We start from the raw sequence: 18,918 nt of genomic DNA, 5'->3' as shown, positions 1-18,918 counted from the left end.
CTGTGGTGCCGTTTGAGTTGGCACTGATTGTGGCAATGAAATTTAAGCTGGGAGCATGTATTGGAGTGTGACGTCTGACATTAAACTTTTGTGAACCCTTGTGAATGTTGGCTTACCAGTGGGTTTCCTGGAGAGACACACCTAGGGTACATAGTGTCTGAATTTAAGGCTTGTGAAATATGTGCTGATAAGATCAGATCTGGCCATTTTGAATAGTTTCATTTCAGACTGTCATTTCATTTTTGGGGACTTATCGCAGTTTGAGTTGCACTAGTCGTATTTTGTGTTTGGAGATGTTTATTACCGATGGCTTTCAGTCTTTATGTCTGGATATTTCCCTTTTAAAAAGAAATTTGATCATTAGCCACTAGCATTTAACATGTGCTACTATTTATTCAAACATTTGTGGTTAGAATATTTAAATTCATCTCAAATTCAATTCACCTTTATTTGTATAGCGCTTTTACAATGTTGATTGTGTCAAATCAGCTTCACATAGAAAATCATAGTAAATTGAAACTGTGTCAGTTCAGTTTTCAGTGTTTAAGTTCAGTTTTGCTCGGTTCAGTGTGGTTTAATAATCACTACTGAGAGTCCAAATACTGAAGAGCAAATCCATCAATGCGCAGCTCTACAGGTCCCGAACCATGCAAGCCAGTGGCGACAGCGGCGAGGAAAAAACTTCACCAATTGATGAAAGTGAAGAATTAAAAAACCTTGAGAGAAACCAGACTCAGTTGGGCACGACCATTTCTCCACTGGCCAAACGTCTTGTGCAGAGCTGCAGTCTAGGTGCTGGAGAAGCTGGATGTCAGCGAGACTCGTCTGTCCCCAGAGCGTCTCATGCTCTCCACTCCTCCATGACCACCACAGTAGCTGCTCAGGATACAGCCTGGTCCAGGATTATGGAAACCTTGGGATCATCTCGTCGCTGGTCTTGGATCGAATCAGTGGCGCTGCATAGTCTGAGGACCTCGGGATAAGTATCCCCAGGTGGAAATGGAGAATAAAGGAATAATTGGCGTAGCTGCTGTTCAGTGTATATAAACTAGATGCAATAACCTGCGTGGGCCACGTTCATGTATCATACCGCTAAGTTATTCACTGAGTGTATGTTTTACTAAAAATATAGGTCTTTAATCCTAGTTTTGAACTGCGAGAGTGTGTCTGAGCCTCGGACATTATCAGGAAGTTTATTCCAGAGTTTAAGAGCCGTAAAGGAGAAGGCTAGACCTCCTTTACTCGACTTTTCTGTTCGAGGTACTACGAGGAGCCCTGAGTTTTGAGATCTTAAAGAGGGTTGAATTGTAGTGAGACAGAAGGTTGGTTTGATAAACAGGGTAGATTATTGGATTATTTAAATCTTTATAAGTAAGAAGCAATATTTTAAAATCAATACGAAACTTGACAGGCAGCCAGTGTAAAGAGGATAAAATTGGGGTGATGTGATCATATTTTCTAGACCTGGTAAGAACTCTGGCAGCTGAAGTTTGTTAGTAGAGGATGCTGGGCAGCCAGTGAGCGGAGCATTACAGTAATCCAACCTAGAAGTCATAAAAGCCTGAACAAGCTTGGCTGTATCGGAGATGGATGGCGTACTTCGTAACTTAGCAATATTTCTCAGATGAAAGAAGGCAGTTTTTGACATGGGATATATGAGTTTCAAAAGTTAAATTGCTGTCTAGTATGACACCCAGATCTTTTATAGTTGAGCTAACGCAAAAAGTGACAGGCAAAATGTTGAATTTTATTCTTTTGTTTATATTCCTGAAGAAAAACAAAACTCACTGTTTCTGCAAAAAATGTAAAATAAACTGAGCTAACTGTTGATAACATTGATAAGTAAACCTAGAAATGGATAATTTAGATTCATGGCAGTAAAATAGGCATATTAGATTAAGGTTGGTTTTTATATTTGCACATACGTTCAGCGACAGCTCCTTCTATTGTTTACCACAGTGCTTTGAATATTCTGACTGAAATTACCTGCAAGTATGAATTCAAAACCACATTAAACACTTGTTCACAGTCAATTAAATGCTACTTTAATAGTCATTGGCGCCTAATATAATTTTAGAGCTGGGCTATTTGACCTAAAATCAAAATCTCGATTAATTGAACGTTTTAATTTGATTACGATTAATGAACGACTATTTTGTTTATTTTATTTTTTTGACCTCATATTTCATTGACAGGTTTTGTACAGTAAATCACATATTACAAGTCAGATATTTTTGAATGAAGGGTGCATTACTTAATTAAAAAATAATTGAATAATTGAAACGCATTATCTACTATCTATTATTATTTGTTGAACATCAATGTTGAACAACTGAAATTAAAACGCACATCGTCTAAAACAACAGTCACTTTTTCTCATAAAAACTGAAAATAAATAACTCGCACTTTTGGAAACAAAATGTATTATTTTCAATGTTTTCTAAAGTAGAAAATAAGCAGTATCTCTTCTAAATAAAAATTTCCTGTAAACAATATTTTAAACGGTGCATTTCTTGCATCTTATGTAAACCAATATTGTCACGTAAATAATAATTTTATTGTAATAGAAAATATGCTGCCTCAAGGTATCTCTGGCGCAGCTTCCAATCATCATCATTGTAGTGCAAACGTGTGATGTCTAGTTAAATTTTTTTTGAGGTGCACTGGTATGCAATCCAACACAGAAGTATAAATCAGCCTTAACAGAGCGAGATCATGTGACTCTACACACGGTAGGAACAGTAATTTAAATAATTGACCTGGAAATATTTGATCGATTTATAGGTTCTGAATGTCGATTTCGATTAATCCCCCAGCCCTATATAATTTCACTGTTTAGAAAACGCAGTGAATACTTTTCTGAAATGTATATTATTAAGGAGAAAATCTGACTGTGTGAATATAAAACCAACTATACCTTAGTGCATATTAGAATGATTTCGGTAGTGCGTGAATTGAAGACTGGAATTGTGACAAAAGCTTTGGGTCACAGAAATAAATCTTTTTTTTTTTTCATAATGGAGCTGTTTTCACTGTTTTGATCCAATATCTTAAGCCTGAGTATATTACGTCTATTTTCAGAAACACCTTTATTAAAATGATTGAATAGTGTGCATTAGATGATTTTCTACAGTATAGCTGTATATAATGCTGAACATAAGTAAAAAGCTGTTATAATAATAATAATAATAATAATAATAATAATTTATTGTTGGTATTACGTAAGGTAACTTTTTTTTTTTATTGATTTAAAAATCAGTTGACAATAAAAGATTGCAGCAACTTTGAAACTTGGAACGTTAGAAAACAGAAATGGTGTTACATTATGCATATTACAGAAAAAATATATATGTAAATAAAATAAAAATAAAAAACAGATGGAAAATTTATATAAGGTTAAACATTGAAAGCCATTTAGTCTTTTTAAAAGATTTCTCTGTTTTTTATGCCTGTTAAAGATAAAATATATGATTTTTAGTCAACTAAAAATAGCCTACTTGAGGCAACTTACCTTATTTCTTTATTTTTTCATATAAAGAACAGCATATAACATTTTACAATTAAAAATACATGCCAGGTGGGTGGAACTTTACTTATTATGCTGGACTTGTGACTTTTATTATCTAAAACTTAAAACCGCACTGCATGGCGTCGGGACTTTTGTTTTGAAATTTGACCGGAACTACAATTTGTCACTGGAGTGGCGTGTTTCTCGTGTGTTCTTGGCCCTGGCTGTCTGATCGCAGATGAGCGAGATGGATTCCAAACAAGGTTAGTTAGTGACTGACACCGTTTAAACTGTATGTAATTGTGTCCCTCCTTCGTCAGTCAGAGGAGATTTATTTGCATTGGCAATGTATCGTGTGTTTAGAAGCCCTGTCGAAGATTTTGGATTAAATTCTGATGATAAAAGTGTATTTTGTATAGATGGGCTGCTGATAAGGCCGCTCCATTAGTGTTTAAAACGTGCATTATAACCGTATAAGTAAATATTTGTTACATTTATGAGCTGACATGTATGCATTATGCGTTTGTCTTCTAAATTGTGACTACTTTCTGAAGTGTTCGGTGTTGATAAGCTTATGCAACGGTCATTTGGCAGGAGTACAAGAGTAAGGGCAGCATGTTCAGCTCAGCAGACCCAACAGTTATTGATTAAATCACGTTAAACTAGTTTTTATATATATAAATGGATAATGTTTGTCTTTAGAAATGCAAAGAAAGATAATTTAACGCATGTATACTGAGTTATTGAGATAAAGTTGGTTTTATATTCGCACATTCGTTAATTTTAACAGTCCTTATATCGTTTACCACGCTAATTTTCAATATTGGGTCTAAAATCGCACTTAAGTATGACTTCAAAGCAACGTTAGCACTATTTAATTGACTGAACAAAGTTGTACTTTGATAGTCTTTGACCGCTTGTATGATTCCCATAATTAGAATTGGCAAATACTGTTCTGAAATTATATTATTAAGGAGAGTGTGTGAATATGAAACCAACTTTACCTCAATTACTGGGTTACCATGAACTCTGATCAGTTATATTGGCACACATTGTGGATTTGGTTTAATTATTGAAGGGTCCTTGACTGACTGACTGAAGTTTGTCCTATTTTTATCCTCCCTCTAGCACAGGCTGACTTGGTTTGCTGTAAAGGCAGAGTTCAACATTATTGCACTTTAAAATATGAAATTTGATTTGACCATTACTTTTTGCTTCTGTGTGAATGTGGTCACACATAATTTGAGTATTTAAATGATCTGTTCCATCTGCTCATCTGCAAACCCACCATTATTCATAGCAGAGCTCTCTGCGTCTTCAATCTTTCATGTTCTTCAGCTTAAATACTGTTCATTTTATAAATGTAAATGTTCAGATTTGGAGTTTTAATCTTTAAAAACAAGTTGTCATTTTTGTCACCAACTACATTGAAAACAAATGAGTATATATATTAAAGAAATGGCGACACACTATTTTACTAATGCACACTATTTTGTTTGTTTATATCTGAATGTGTTAATTATAGTTTCATAAATACTGTATGTTTTACGTGAATGATTCAGTGTAATGTACATTTTAAGTCGTCCTTAACAGATTAATGATAATGAATATAGGCTATTATATTTACAAATATCTCTAAACATTTCTCTTTTGAACTAAAATACTGTGGGCACTAAATGACATGAAGTATATGTAAAAAAAAAAAAAAAGTAAGTGTTGCAATGTTTTAGCATTTAAACTCATTAAATTAACATAATTTGAAAGATCTTTGTATAAAAAGTAACAAAATAAAGATGTATGTAATATCTGGAAAAGTTTTATTCATGCTTTAAATGTATGATTATTCCAAAAATAAATTTACACATGAAGTTACTCAAGTCACCATAAGCGGTTACAAACCTTTGAGGTTTTTTCCGTTTAACACAAAAGAAGATAATTTGAAGAATGTTGGAAGCCAGTAACTATTGACTGCCATTGTAGGTAAAATAAATAATATGGAAGTTAATGGTTGCTGATTTTCAATATCTTTCTAAATAACTAGCTACTATTGTGTTAAACAGAAGAAAGAAACTCACATTTTAGAACAATTGCATGGTTTCCGCCACATTCATTCTTCCATGGCGGGGCGCCACGCCAAGATTCATCCTGCCACAGCTACATTACAGCTTCTCATTCAAAACATTCTATTTTTTTAATAGCGGGTGATAATCACACCAAAACGTATTAAAAGGTAAGTGAATTATAACAGCGCAAACTTTTCTGTAACTGTAGTGGTGCTGTGCGTCATTTGTTTAACCCTTTAAGGTTACATGCTGAGTGACTGACTGACTGTGATGGTGTGTGAGGCCATCAAACATGATGTATAGTTTTACTTTATTTCACGACGCATTAATACCGGAGGCATTAATAAATATTCCAAATCTATTAAATGCAGGAGACATACTCGTTACATAAACGCACTAAATTGCACCTCAGCAACGTTTATTTGAGAGCGCACAAAAAGGTCTGCGCTCTCTTGTATTTGAGGGGGCTTGCAAGAAGTTTTGTGCACGAGCAGAAAAAAATCGGCAGACAAGCAAAGAGATCCGAATGCTCGTAGACTATTAAATAAATGCGATCTCGAAGTTGTCATTGAAATAACACCACAGGTGGTTGGTAGATCTGTGTAAAAAAAGGCATGCGGCCACAGCTGGAAAAAATCCTAGAGGAAACGCTGAATTGGATGAGTAAATAATGACAGCATTTTCAGTTTTGTGTGAATTGTCTAACACGAATGGCATATACTAAGAGAAGTAAAAAAAAAAAAAAATGTTGTGCACATAGAGTGGTTAAATTTAACCAAAAAATCTACAATGTTTAAATTCAGTCAATTAAAATGTATTTTTAGCGTTTAAATTATGCTCTGTGTTATGATAATTCATTTAGCTAATATAGACTTGCCACTAATGAATTCTCCATAACGTCCTTGTTGGCTTGATGCACTAATCTAAGATATGAAAGTGACGAGAGACGCTTTCACCTCTGAAATTTGGTAAAGCTATTTAGAGAGTGTTTAAAGAACTTCAGTAGATGTGTGTCATTTCCTCTCTGCTGAAAGTTTGATCATGTGTTGGTTTTAGTGCTGATGATAAGCCTGTCATCATTTTGGTGATGCAATGTATATCGCCCATATTTATTTTTTAATTTTTTTACTTTTATTATTTAAGATTTTTATTAAGTTTCCAGTTCCACATTCTAATTCCGATGCCTAATTATTAAACAGTTAAAATGACTATTTAAAATCTTAAGAATTAAATATCAAGTGTTCTTTGGAAGAGTGCACTTGCATCGTGGTGATATTATTTTGACATTTTATATAATGAGTGGTTTAAGATGGTCTTAAAAATGACAATAAAATCGTTTATCGCAAAATACTTGGGTGCAATATATCGTCCAACAGAAATATAGATATCGTAGGGCTGGGTGAATGACTAATCAATTTTAGGTTCTGAATGTTGATTTCAATTATTTCGATGTGATTTTTTTTTTTTTTTTTTTTTTTTTTTTTTTTTTTTTTAAATTTATGTCCAGGTCAATTTTTTTATTTTTTTATTTATTTATTTTTTTTTAATTTATTTATTTATTTATTTATTTTTTTTTCTCTCTGTTTCTTTCCCTACCCTGTGTGGAGTTACATGACCCCACTTTGTCAAGGCTAATTTATACTTATTATATTATAATTTATGCTTATTATATTATTCTGATACTATACTTCTGCCTAGCGTACGGTCTGCCACAGCCTTCGAATAACTGCACACCTCTCTAAAAAATGTAACTGTCACAACGACACGTTGCTTAAACTTAGTGATTTGTTGGTTTGGTAGTGGTGATGAGGGTGGGCGGTGCGGAGAGCCGCGTTTTAGGCAATGTGTGTTTTAATTTCAGTTGTTCAGCATTGATGTTTAATAAATAAAGTAGATAGTGTGTTTACTAAAGGTGTGAACCTACACTGGTCTCACGGTTCAGTTACAATTATCATGCTATCAATTAGGTTCAGTTCGATATCACGGTGCACTGACGATGCTTTCCATACACAGTTAGATTTTTTTCTTCACAACACTAAGAATTTTTTTATTAAACAATAAATATATTTATATATGATTTGTAATACAATTTTGTCATTTTAATACAAGCAATAAGATCTATGTACTGTACCTTTTTAAGTTTACCTGTTCAAAGAAAACACTTGTTGAACGTTTTAAACAAAACTCAAATACATGAAGACTACATGAATATTTATAGCAAATAAACTAATGTAAATATTATCCTGCTTGTTTTTTGAGCGCTGTCGAGAGAGTTCTACGACGGGTCATTGTCCTCACCCGCTCAACAGAAAAGGCTGCGATTGGCTTTAGAAATGAAAGCGATGTTCACGATGAGTGACTCGGGAAGAACAGCCGCGCTTGCAGTATATATGAGCATAATGTGCGGTCATCACAGGTAATCCGTAATAGACGTGGTGAAGAAGAAAACTCGCACCACAGGCACACTCGTGTCTGGTTCCACAAGTATCGCTTTAACAGCCGAAAGGAAAAGTTACCTTATAAACACGCCAGCGGGTCAAATGTCCAAAATGAGAAGCAGAGATGGAGTTTTACCAGCGTTCATTTTTCACTAGGAGTTAAATGGCAGCTCGTTTGCTGTACCTTCTTCAATGTCAGTAAAAGACTATCCAGCAAACTCACAAGCAGATAATTACGCACAAATCACTGCTTGTAAGTAGTTGTAGTGTTTTATTTTCTCGCCCTCGTCTCCTTCACCATAGTATTCTACTGCGCCATAACGTATAGGAAATAGACGTCAGTACGCAAGAACCAGTTATGATAATTACTGAACCGATATCAAATTGTCCACATCTGCATCGTGGTGCACCGAAGAAACAATTAATATTGACACCCCTAGTGTTTACTTCAATTATTTTAAAATCAAGTGATGCACCCTACATTAAAAATCTCTCACTTGTAATATGCGAGCACATTTACTGTACAAAACTCGTCAGTGAACTAGGAGGGCAAAAACATAAAATTATCATTCATTAATCATAATTGAGTTAAAATTAATTGAGAATTAGATTTTAGGGCAAATCGCCTCGCCCTAATATCATGACAGGCCTAGCTGATGTAATTTTTCTTCTCTCTCTCAGTGGTGGAGCTGCTGTATTGGCGAGATCTGCAGAGGACGGGGGTGGTGTTTGGAGCTGGTCTGTTCCTGCTGCTGTCCCTCAGCATGTGCAGCATCATCAGCGTCCTCTCCTACGTAGCCCTGGCCCTGCTGTCCGTCACCGTCTCCTTCAGGATATACAAAGGCATTTTACAAGCTGTTCAGAAGTCAGAGGACGGGCACCCTTTCAAGTGAGAGACTTCAAAACACATATTGAAACGCCTTCGGTCTCGCGTGTTTCCATGCCTTATTTTGTTCACTTTGTGTCACAGAGTGTAAAACGGTTAGGATAATCCTGCTTTGATCAGTTTGTGTTCCAGTTTCATGTAAGGAGGCAGATCTGCGGAGCTTAGCTTCTGGGCTTACACGAGGTGCTTATGTTTGAACTACACGCGGTTGGTTTTGACTCGCAGCCAAACTTTTTAAGCCTCAGATGTGAAGGGGAGCAGTGCTGCACAATATAATCGCAGAACTATTAAGATCATGATAGTGTTGGGCAAAAGTTAATCACGATTAATTGCATCCAAAATAAAAGTTGGTTTTGGCATAATTAGGGTTGTAACGATACTGGAATTCGGTAATAATTGATACTGAAATTGTAAAAACGTCCATTTCTCGCGAACATTTGAGCGATATTCTTAAACACTGCTGATTTGTCATTGTGTTCAACAGAAATGACTGTGATTGGCAGTGAAGGTCATCAGTTTACAGAACTCACCGCTGTTTGCTAAGAGTAAACACAGGTACAGGGACACTGGAGTGTTTTAAAGTCATGTCGATCGGCTGGTTTGTGTCTATAAGCTGATATATGAGCCATTCTCTGATAAATGGTGGCTTTAAAACGCTCCAGTGCGTAATTTATAATACATTACAAGCATATAAATGCAGCAGAGCAAAGATGAGTTAAATAAGCAGTGCTTTATGGTTTTATTAACATTATTCAGGCTCAGAAATTAAACAATCAAACACAAAATAACATGGGAATCATTGTATAAATATTTAATAAAATATTTATGTTTTAATATTTAATCTAATCCTGCGACGTGACTATTGCAGATACATACATTGTGATATCGATGCTCAAACGATATATTGTGCAGCCCTAATTTAAATCTTGTTTAAGAGCTATGACAAATGTACATTTTATCAATATTTCCAAAACCATTGTAATATTGCCAGTATTGAATTTGACAGATTTTCCTAAAGTTCTTTGAACATGTCTGTTTAAAACAGTTCAAGTTTTTGCAAATGACACATTCAAAACATAATTACTCTGACATTTAATCTAAAAATTAAGTGTAAGTGAATTAAGTTCAGTAAGGACTTGAATGGTGCTACTTCTACTGGGGGATTTAAAAAAGGTCCTTGATTTGTAATGCCTATGTATTTATCAATACAAGTAAAGATATGCAGTTCGCGCACTTAAATTGATGCAATTAATCTCGATTGACTGTTGCCCAGCACAGATGTGTGTTAAATTACTTTTATTTTAAGCATTTGTTGTTTATCTAAATTTGACCAATCAGATAGATGCAATCATAATCCCCGCCTCTGCCGTAGTTCTGTTCTGCTATTGGCTGAAGCGGCCCAAAGGCTAACCTATAGCTGAAAATACACATTAATGGTGGGAGTCGAGACGAGAGAGGAAAATGACAACAGCCAATCAGGGTTAGAATATCTGCAAGGGTTTTAACTTACTGTGTTTTAAAGGTTAAAGCTTGCACTCTGGCTTTTTTTTGTCCGCTTTAGAATTAATCTGATCTGAAAATACCTTATTTTAATATTATGTAAATGATAACAAAAAGTAGCTAATAAAAAAGCATTTTTCTACAATAATCTCATATCTTAAGTAATATCATTATCACAATACTCAACAATGTTGCACATATTTTTTTAGTATTGTGCAGCCCAAAATTGGAAGTTTTGAGACTAAGGTGATCTCTGCATCTCTCAGAAAACCGGTTTCAGCTGCTTTAGTTTGATTTAAACTGCTAGGCTCTGTTCCAAAACCAAGTAATTTGCTGTGCCGTCTACTGCATTGTCAGCTACTTCAAAAGCATCATCCTAATTGAAATAGAACTTTATTAATGGTCAATTGGAAATGCGTTGTTGACAGAAACTCCCTGGCTGCTCATTAAGTAACTATTGGTAAAGTGATATGGTCTTTAGAAAAACTAGAATTAGTGCATTTCTGATTGGAAATATTTGATATTGGGGGGAAAAAAGTAACATGGTGGTATTTGTTTTTTCTGCCGTTATTTTCTATATTGTGATATAATTTCACAAGATGACTTGAGTAACTGCATTTGGAAAGAAGTCCTGATTTTACATAGGTTGGGATGTTTTTTGTGGGGGAGTGCATCTGCGTAATAATATAAAATAAAGCACAGATGAAAAGAATAGAGCAAAGAAAAAAATGAAATAAACAGCACTAAGTGGTTTTCGGTGGAGTTTAACAGATATGAGGTAAAAAAGTGCAATAATCAAACGTATAATAACATCATATGGTGTTCATTGTCTAAATTTAACTTTTATATAGTAAATTTCAGATTTTTTTTTTTTTTTGTGCCCAGATGGTTTAAATTCACTTGAAAGCCTACAGTCACAGGCCTTAAAAACACATTAAAATGAAAATCTTTCACACTTTTAGAACTTCATTTGGTTAGGTTATATTAATCCCACCATGACATTGCAGATCCTGCGACGTGACTATTGCAGATTCACACTTTGCAATATCAATGCTGATCCTATATACTGTGCAGTCCGATTTCTGAGTCATAGTAATTTGTGACATTATAATAGCCAGTTGTCATCTACATTTTTGCACAGTTCGGAGAGTAAAATTAAAAAGGGCTTGATGGAAAGCAGAGATGGACAGTCTTCAAAATTTGCTTTACACTAAGATGGGTAAATAAAATGTGATTTGAACACTCTAATTACGTTGTTTTGATGCGTAACGCACATGACGACAACAAGACCTTCACACCACTATAAAGTAATTTAGGAACTCCATTATAGGAACTAGTGGACACTATAGGAACTGAGATGCTGTATACACTACTGCGTTTTTGTTTTAAAACGACATTTTAGAAAGCATACACTCCTCGTCCAGACTATCGTTTTTTTGTCAGTCCACATTATACAGCCTAAGAGTCATTCACGTATTGCGCCTAAAGGTGTGTGGAAAATGTGAGCAGGTTGCTTCATCATTCTCAACATGCTTTGTGCATGCCTTTGTCATCTGTCATTGCTAGGTGACCATCAACTTTTTTTTTTTTTCTCTTTTTTTTTTTTTTTTTTTTCCCTCAGGGGATGAGAACCTAACAAAACATTGCTGCAGCTTTGTGTATGGAACACTGCAGTGTTTTGTGTTCTGTGTTAGAAGTAAATAGTCTATTGAAATGTGTATATTCCGTGGTGCGTTTGGGGCATTCTGAAAAGTTGCAATGTTTTCAACTGGGTTCACCTGGAAAACATGTCGTGGCTTTCATGCGCATATTGGGAGTGATGTGCATGCAAGCCGCGGGTGCAAAAGACGCAACATGTGAAGCCCCTAAAACCTGAGATAAATGACCATTCACACCTGCACTAGGGATCTGCATATTTTGCCGGTGTCCGTACTTGGTCTACTGATTGTATAATGGTCATTATAAGAGGGGCTTCACGAAACAAGGAAGTATCAGGGAGTATTTTTGTATATTTTATGCAGATGCAGAAATTGGTCGAAGTTTGTATTTTAGTCGGTCTACACTTAAAGGCTGGTCTGGCGTCAGCCACGGCAAGGGCTATGTGTGACCGCGAGAAGCCTCTCTAAAAATTTAACTACACATTACGACGATGTGTAGCGCAAGCTATGTGATTTGGTCGGCTTGGTAGCAGTGATGAGTGTGGGTGGGGCTGAGAGCCGCTAGACTAATGGAGCGATTTGCTTACAAATGTTGAGTCCCATGAAGGAGCTCCTGATGGAAACCATTTTGTGTTTACCTTATGATAAAACTTGTTGCATATGCGCCAGTTCCCGCCTCTGAACGTGCAAATTGTTCATTTATTTTTTGCTACTTGTACATTTTAAGGTAGCATTCAGAAAAAAACAAAACGCCAGTGAAATAACTACAGAGGAACATAACCTACTGCCAGCTAGCGTTTCGAAAGTGTTATTGCAGAGCAACACAAACAGCACTCAAGTATACATGCATGGCTACGCGCAAAGTTAAGCCGATCCCTCGATGCAGAAGTATAAACCAGCCTTAAATGGAGCACCAGCATTTCCAAACTAAAACGGGGTGTTTAACGTTTTAAATGCTAATTTTCCACGGGTGGACACCAGGTGTGGTCACCAGGAGTAACTGCAGTAAAATGTATTAGTTTTAAAATTAGAATGCACTAGTGTATATGTCTGATGTATTTTTAGGTCAGTATATTCATGGATTAAGAAAGCAACCTCATGGAATAACGTCTCTCTTCTTGCAGGATGTACCTGGATAAGGATACCGCACTCCCGGCGGAGATGGTTCACAAGTACAGCGACTCTACTTTGGTGCACATCAACACTGTTATTAAAGAGCTGCGACGACTCTTCCTGGTGGAGGATCTAGTGGACTCGCTCAAGGTTTGTTTGTTTTCTAGAAGACCAGAGGAAATGAAAACCTGTTCGTGCTCTTTTCTGCTCATGCTTTTTATATTTGATTTGGGGCTCTATAACTGCTCTCAGGGCGAAGATTGGAAAATAAATGCTTGTGTTGATCTTTTTCATCAGGCGGGTGAACAATAATGCCTTTGTAAGTGGTACAGTTTATGCTGAATCTAATATAGTTTTTTTTTTTTCTCCCCTTGAAACATTTGGCTTGAAAGAGACCTTTATTAGCCAAAAACATACAGTATACAATATGAAAATATGGTATTCCTGTGAGATGTTGGGTTATCAAATGCACAGCGTTATGCATTTTATAATCTGGATAATATTTGGACATCTTTTTTTAAAAAGTCATACTTGCCTGGATGTTTTTTAATTTTATATTTATTTATTTTTGGTTAATGCGTTTGTTCAGCAAGTATTAAACCTTACATTTGGGGGGGGGGGGGGGGGGTGTAGAGTTTAATATATTTTTAATAGTTAACAATTTAAAATGATTAATAATAAAAATTATATTTAAAAAATATAATTATTACTAAAAAAATAATAGTTGAATGCTTTTAAAAAAAATATTATTATTATTATTATTATTATTATTATTATTATTATTATTCATCCTGAAAGTTTTTCTTTTTTTATTAATACTTTGAATTTCCATTCCAATTGTATTTGTTGGAAGGTTTTGGTGGTCCGGTTTGGGGTGTTTGGTCATGTGTTTCGGGGCAGGTCATGAACGGCTCCACAAAGCAGTCTTTGTTGATTAGGCTGAAGGGATTTGGTCTGAGCTCTGATGGGATAGAAATGGTGCCAATAGGCCCGACCTGTCTCTCGCTTTCTCTGTCTCTCTCTCTTTTAATTCAATTCAGTTCAAAAGAGCTTCATTGGCATGGCTTGTCAAGTAATGCAAAAGCATTGCATCTCTCCCAGACAGTAACTCTTTTTATAGGTGCTGGGGAGGTCAAAGCGTCAGCTGTGATATAGCATTGAGGAATTCCAGTCATGTGATGCTCTGTTTTAGATGTCTGTCACATGACCAGGCTTGCTGTAGGGTTGAATGAGCCTCAGTAAATAGCTGGAATACACTGCAGCTTCCAATGTGTAGTTGCTCCAGTGCCTGTGTGTCCATGCTGGGAGCATTCCAGCTCTGATGAGTTGGCCATTCAATCAAGAGTACCATTTAAATGCGTTGAGTTTCGCTGTTGGGGTGAATAAAATTTAGTGGTGTACTAAAATGTCTGTAACTTGGAATAGGTTAAACTAATGTTGCATTTTTAGTGCCCCATTAGGCTATTTACTTTTGAATGTTTCTTACTGTAGGTTTACCTATTGCAAAAATTCAAAAGCTTCTGCTGTTTCTCAGTGTTCGAAATGATTGGTTTAAATGTCTGGCTCTCTAAACTATGCTTTCTGAGAGCCTTCTGTTCTCTATTTGGTCAGATCACAGATCAGGTCTGTTGTGATTGGTCACCACTTAGTTTGTGTTGGAATCCAAACACCTAACTGTTAATGGATGCACCAAGTTTTTGTCAGTTGTAATTTATTGGCTGAAAATGAAACTCTGTTTTCGAACGAAAGAGACAAACACCTAATATTATGAGCCAAGAAAGATTATTCTGCGGCACACTGCGTTCAGTGCACTGGTTTTACTCTCTAGTCGTAATCACTGTGTGATGTGAATTGGCTTTCACACCGGACACAGGAAGAGCTGCGTTGTTAAACCCATTGATTTCATAGCAACAAACTGGCAATTGTATGATGCAATCAAAAAAAAAAAATAAATACACAACAACTGTGGAGTTGAAAATAGCTCAATATATCTCACTCTGTGGATATTCTGTTCATGACCATAAAAGCAAAGTCCGTTACAGGGTGATGGGGCCTTTAATTCCTGCTGCATGCTATATAGCTCAACTGTGCTGGTAATTCGATGTCAATAAAATGTCCTTATTTTATTGGCCTTTTAATCAGTATGATCCAAGTTAAGTTTTAAAACTCTTAAATTATGTTTTTTCAAATAATTATTACAAAGCATTTTTGGTTTCAGCTTTTGTCCAAGTGGATCTTATCTACATTGGTACCATTGGTAGGGAAATTTAAAGAATATGACTATATCCAGTAACTTTGGGTGTCTCTTATATTATGATACTAGCCAGTTGATTGAGCACACTTTCTTTCATCCCAATCAGAATTGCGCAAGTGAACTATGCGGAACATCCACAATAAAAAAACAAACAAACAGGAAAAGCGCGAACGAGTGGGATGATAGCGTCTACCGCTTCAGAAGCATTAATATCAAAGAAAAACATCATGTCGGTAATATGGGAATATCTTGGTTTCAAAGTCCAGCAAACCAGGTACTGCTCGCAAATGACTGTCTTTGCTCAGCATCTAGTGCACAGCAGCAAGATGTTTCGTAGCGAACTATAGGCATTTATTATTATTATTATTATTATTATTATTATTATTATTATTATTAATAATCATCATCATTATTATTATTATTATACAGGCCTTGCTCGGAAATAATGCAAACTAGGTTCTTCTCGGAAATGACTATCGTTGCTCAGCATCAGGTGCACAGCTGAAGGACGAACTATGACCTTATTTTAATGACAAATGTCTAATGATCCTGCAAATTTACATTTTTATTTAATTTATGCATATGCAATGAATCTAAGCCTGCTAACTGATCACATGACAATATGTAAACTTGGTATATATGTGTGTGTGTGTGTGTGTGTGTGTGTGTGTGTGTGTGTGTGTGTATATATATATATAATTAAAAGCCTGGGTGCTGATCTACAGAGGGCTCTTGATTTGAGGGCTATGGCACGAGCTCAGATTTGGTTGACTAATCAGAGGGAAATGGGCGTTTCAGTACTGCCTACATGTGTATAATGAATTTTGAAGTCATTCATTCATTTTCCTACCCAAAATAAAAAATAAAATAAAAAATCGAGCCAAAATCTTTTTTTTTTTTAAATTATTATTATTATTATTATTATTATTATTATTATTATTATTATTATTTATTTATTTGTTTTCTTTTTTCCTTTTTTTTTGTTGAAGACAGATATGGATTGGATGGAAGATACCCTGATTCTGAAACTTGACTACAAAATTTAATCGCAAAATGAAATCGCAATATCAAAAATCGCAATTAGCTATTTCCCCAAATCGAACAGCCCTACTCCGGAGTCTTTCTTAGGACTTGTAAACAGTGATGTAACAGTTTGAATAATCTTGATTACAATTATTACCAAAGTAATCGTGATTATGATTTTTCCCGTGATCGAGCAGCCCTAGTTGCAGTACAGAAAACAGAGCAATCTCAATGTGTCAGCAACATTAACACAGGTCTATAACTACAGTGCGGGGTCAGAATAGATATTGTTTATGGGCAGCCAATGAATGCCATGATTAAGGCTGTCAAAACAAACAGATTTGTTTTACATGTACAGTTGGTCTGTGCATGAACTGAGACTAGATTTACTGACAGATCACTCCAGGCAGTTCTGAATTGTTTCTTTCTTTTGGGAGACAATAAATCCATTCACCATGAACTTTGGACTTTGAAACTTTGCAGACCTTTCCGATTTACAAACAGATATTGCGAACTTTGTAAAAGGTGATATCTGAAATTAAAGTATAATAGGTGTACTTCTGATACATTTCTGTCAATGTAAAAATTGAATTCTAGACATAAAATATAAATTAAAACCATTTACAACATGAATAAAAACATAGTGGTGTAACTTCAGTCTGTGCCTGCAGGCATTAATATGTTGATAACTGCAGGACTAAAGGTCATAAGCACAACTTGTTTCACTAAATACGTGTTCAGATCCTGGAATAAGCGATTTTTTTAATCCCGCGTCAACATGTCCGACATGCGAGGAAGTCGCCGTGTTCTAAGCAAAGTTTGTGTCGTAATGGAAAAGCGCCACTACCGTTAATGTTAAATCAGCACCTGATGGCTTTTCTTGGCGCTGCATTCACCCACGTCTGAAAGGCAGTGAAGCCCATGCAGTGAGGCGTCCGTGTAAGGAGATTTACTGCCCTGTGAAGAGTGGTTGGTTATGGGCTGTGGATCGAGTTACAGCCAGACCCCACTGCCCTTTCAGAGCTCTGGAGGTTTTCCACAGCTGGACGGATTGATTCTCTCTGTGGTCAGACGGCTATATTGAGTGATGTGTCCAGTTACGGGCCACAGTTCATGTGCCGTCGGGTTTTGAACAGCCTTTGGCATTTGTTGGGTCAGCTTGGTCTGCATATTAAACCACAAGGCATTGTATAGTTTTTATTTTTTTATATACCACTTGTGATTTTTGATGTCTATCATACTATATGAAAGTTTGAATGTGAAATCTAAAATTGCTTCAAGTAACTTAATATTAGCAATAATTTTAAACAAGCTATGGCTATATCATGTACAATCAGAAACATGAGCATTTGTAGCAATCGTTAACTGACTAGCAAACTATAACATTTATTGTGACTAACTACTATAAAATTTATTATTATTATTATTATTACTACCACTACTTTGATGATGATGATGATGATGATGATGATAATAATAATAATAATAATAATAATAATAGTAATAATAATGGGCTAATATCTCCATATTAAACCACAACAGAACAACCAAAAATAATGGTTTTATCATGTACTATCAGAAACGTGAGCATTTGTAGCAATTGTTAACTGACTAGCAAACTATAACATTTATTGTGACTAACTACTATAAATTTATTATTATTATTATTATTATTATTATTATTATTATTATTATTATTATTACTACCACTACTTTGATGATGATGATGATGAAGATAATAATAATAATAATAATAATAATAATAATAATAATAATAATGGGCTAATATCTCCATATTAAACCACAACAGAACAACCAAAAATAATGGTTTTATCGTGTACAATCAGAAACGTGAGCATTTTTGACAATCCTTAACTGTGACTAAACAACATACTACTAATAAAATAGTAATATTTTCGTAGAAGTAATAATATTACACTATATGAAGATTTAAACATGTGATTTTCTTAAGAGTTTGTGACTGCCTTTAGAGTAGTTTTACAACAGAAACTATTTGTGTGTCATGTACAGTCAGAAACGTGAGCGTTTTCGACAACCCTTCAGAATAAAAGTTCTGTTTGGCTTCACTGACTAAAGAATGTTCTTCTATAAATTAGTAGCGTTTTAGATATTATTAAAAGTAGTCATTTGTTTTATATTATTAAAGTAGCAGTAGTAGCAGCAGCGGTGGTGATGGTAATATTATAACAATGACTTAGTTTGAATTAAATCTTTAATAATAACTTGGCTTAGTTTGAATTCAATCCATTACAAATTAAACTAAATAGTTCCATGTTTTAATATAAAGAGGAATCGGGTAACTTTTGAACTCATTTCCTTGTTCATTAAATTGAGTTGTTAAAAATAATGATAAATCAATAAAATAAATATTTGGCACCGAAACTGATGCTAAAATGCTAAACATTTTTTTTAATAGATAGATATTTTTTGGAGACCTTATGAATGGCAAGTTCA

The 18,918-nt window shown here is 35.1% G+C and overlaps 1 protein-coding gene across 3 annotated transcripts in view; it reads left to right on the top strand.

The window, feature by feature from the left end:
* The window catches only part of rtn4a (reticulon 4a), a 31,120-nt gene that overhangs the window by 7,259 nt on the left and 4,943 nt on the right, over positions 1-18,918 (top strand). For 2 of the 3 annotated variants that reach the window (XM_056459409.1, XM_056459410.1), the window contains exons 2-3: positions 8,691-8,898; positions 13,178-13,316. In XM_056459409.1, coding sequence (XP_056315384.1) covers positions 8,691-8,898; positions 13,178-13,316 — 347 coding nt within the window. Of the gene's footprint in view, positions 1-3,668; positions 3,772-8,690; positions 8,899-13,177; positions 13,317-18,918 lie in introns of those variants that run through there. The other variant, XM_056459411.1, reaches the window with a different exon arrangement.

Source organism: Danio aesculapii, chromosome 6, assembly GCF_903798145.1.
Source record: "Danio aesculapii chromosome 6, fDanAes4.1, whole genome shotgun sequence".
NCBI classification, from domain to species: domain Eukaryota; kingdom Metazoa; phylum Chordata; class Actinopteri; order Cypriniformes; family Danionidae; genus Danio; species Danio aesculapii.
Note: the sequence above shows the minus strand (reverse complement) of the source record. Positions and strands in the feature narration are given on the sequence as shown.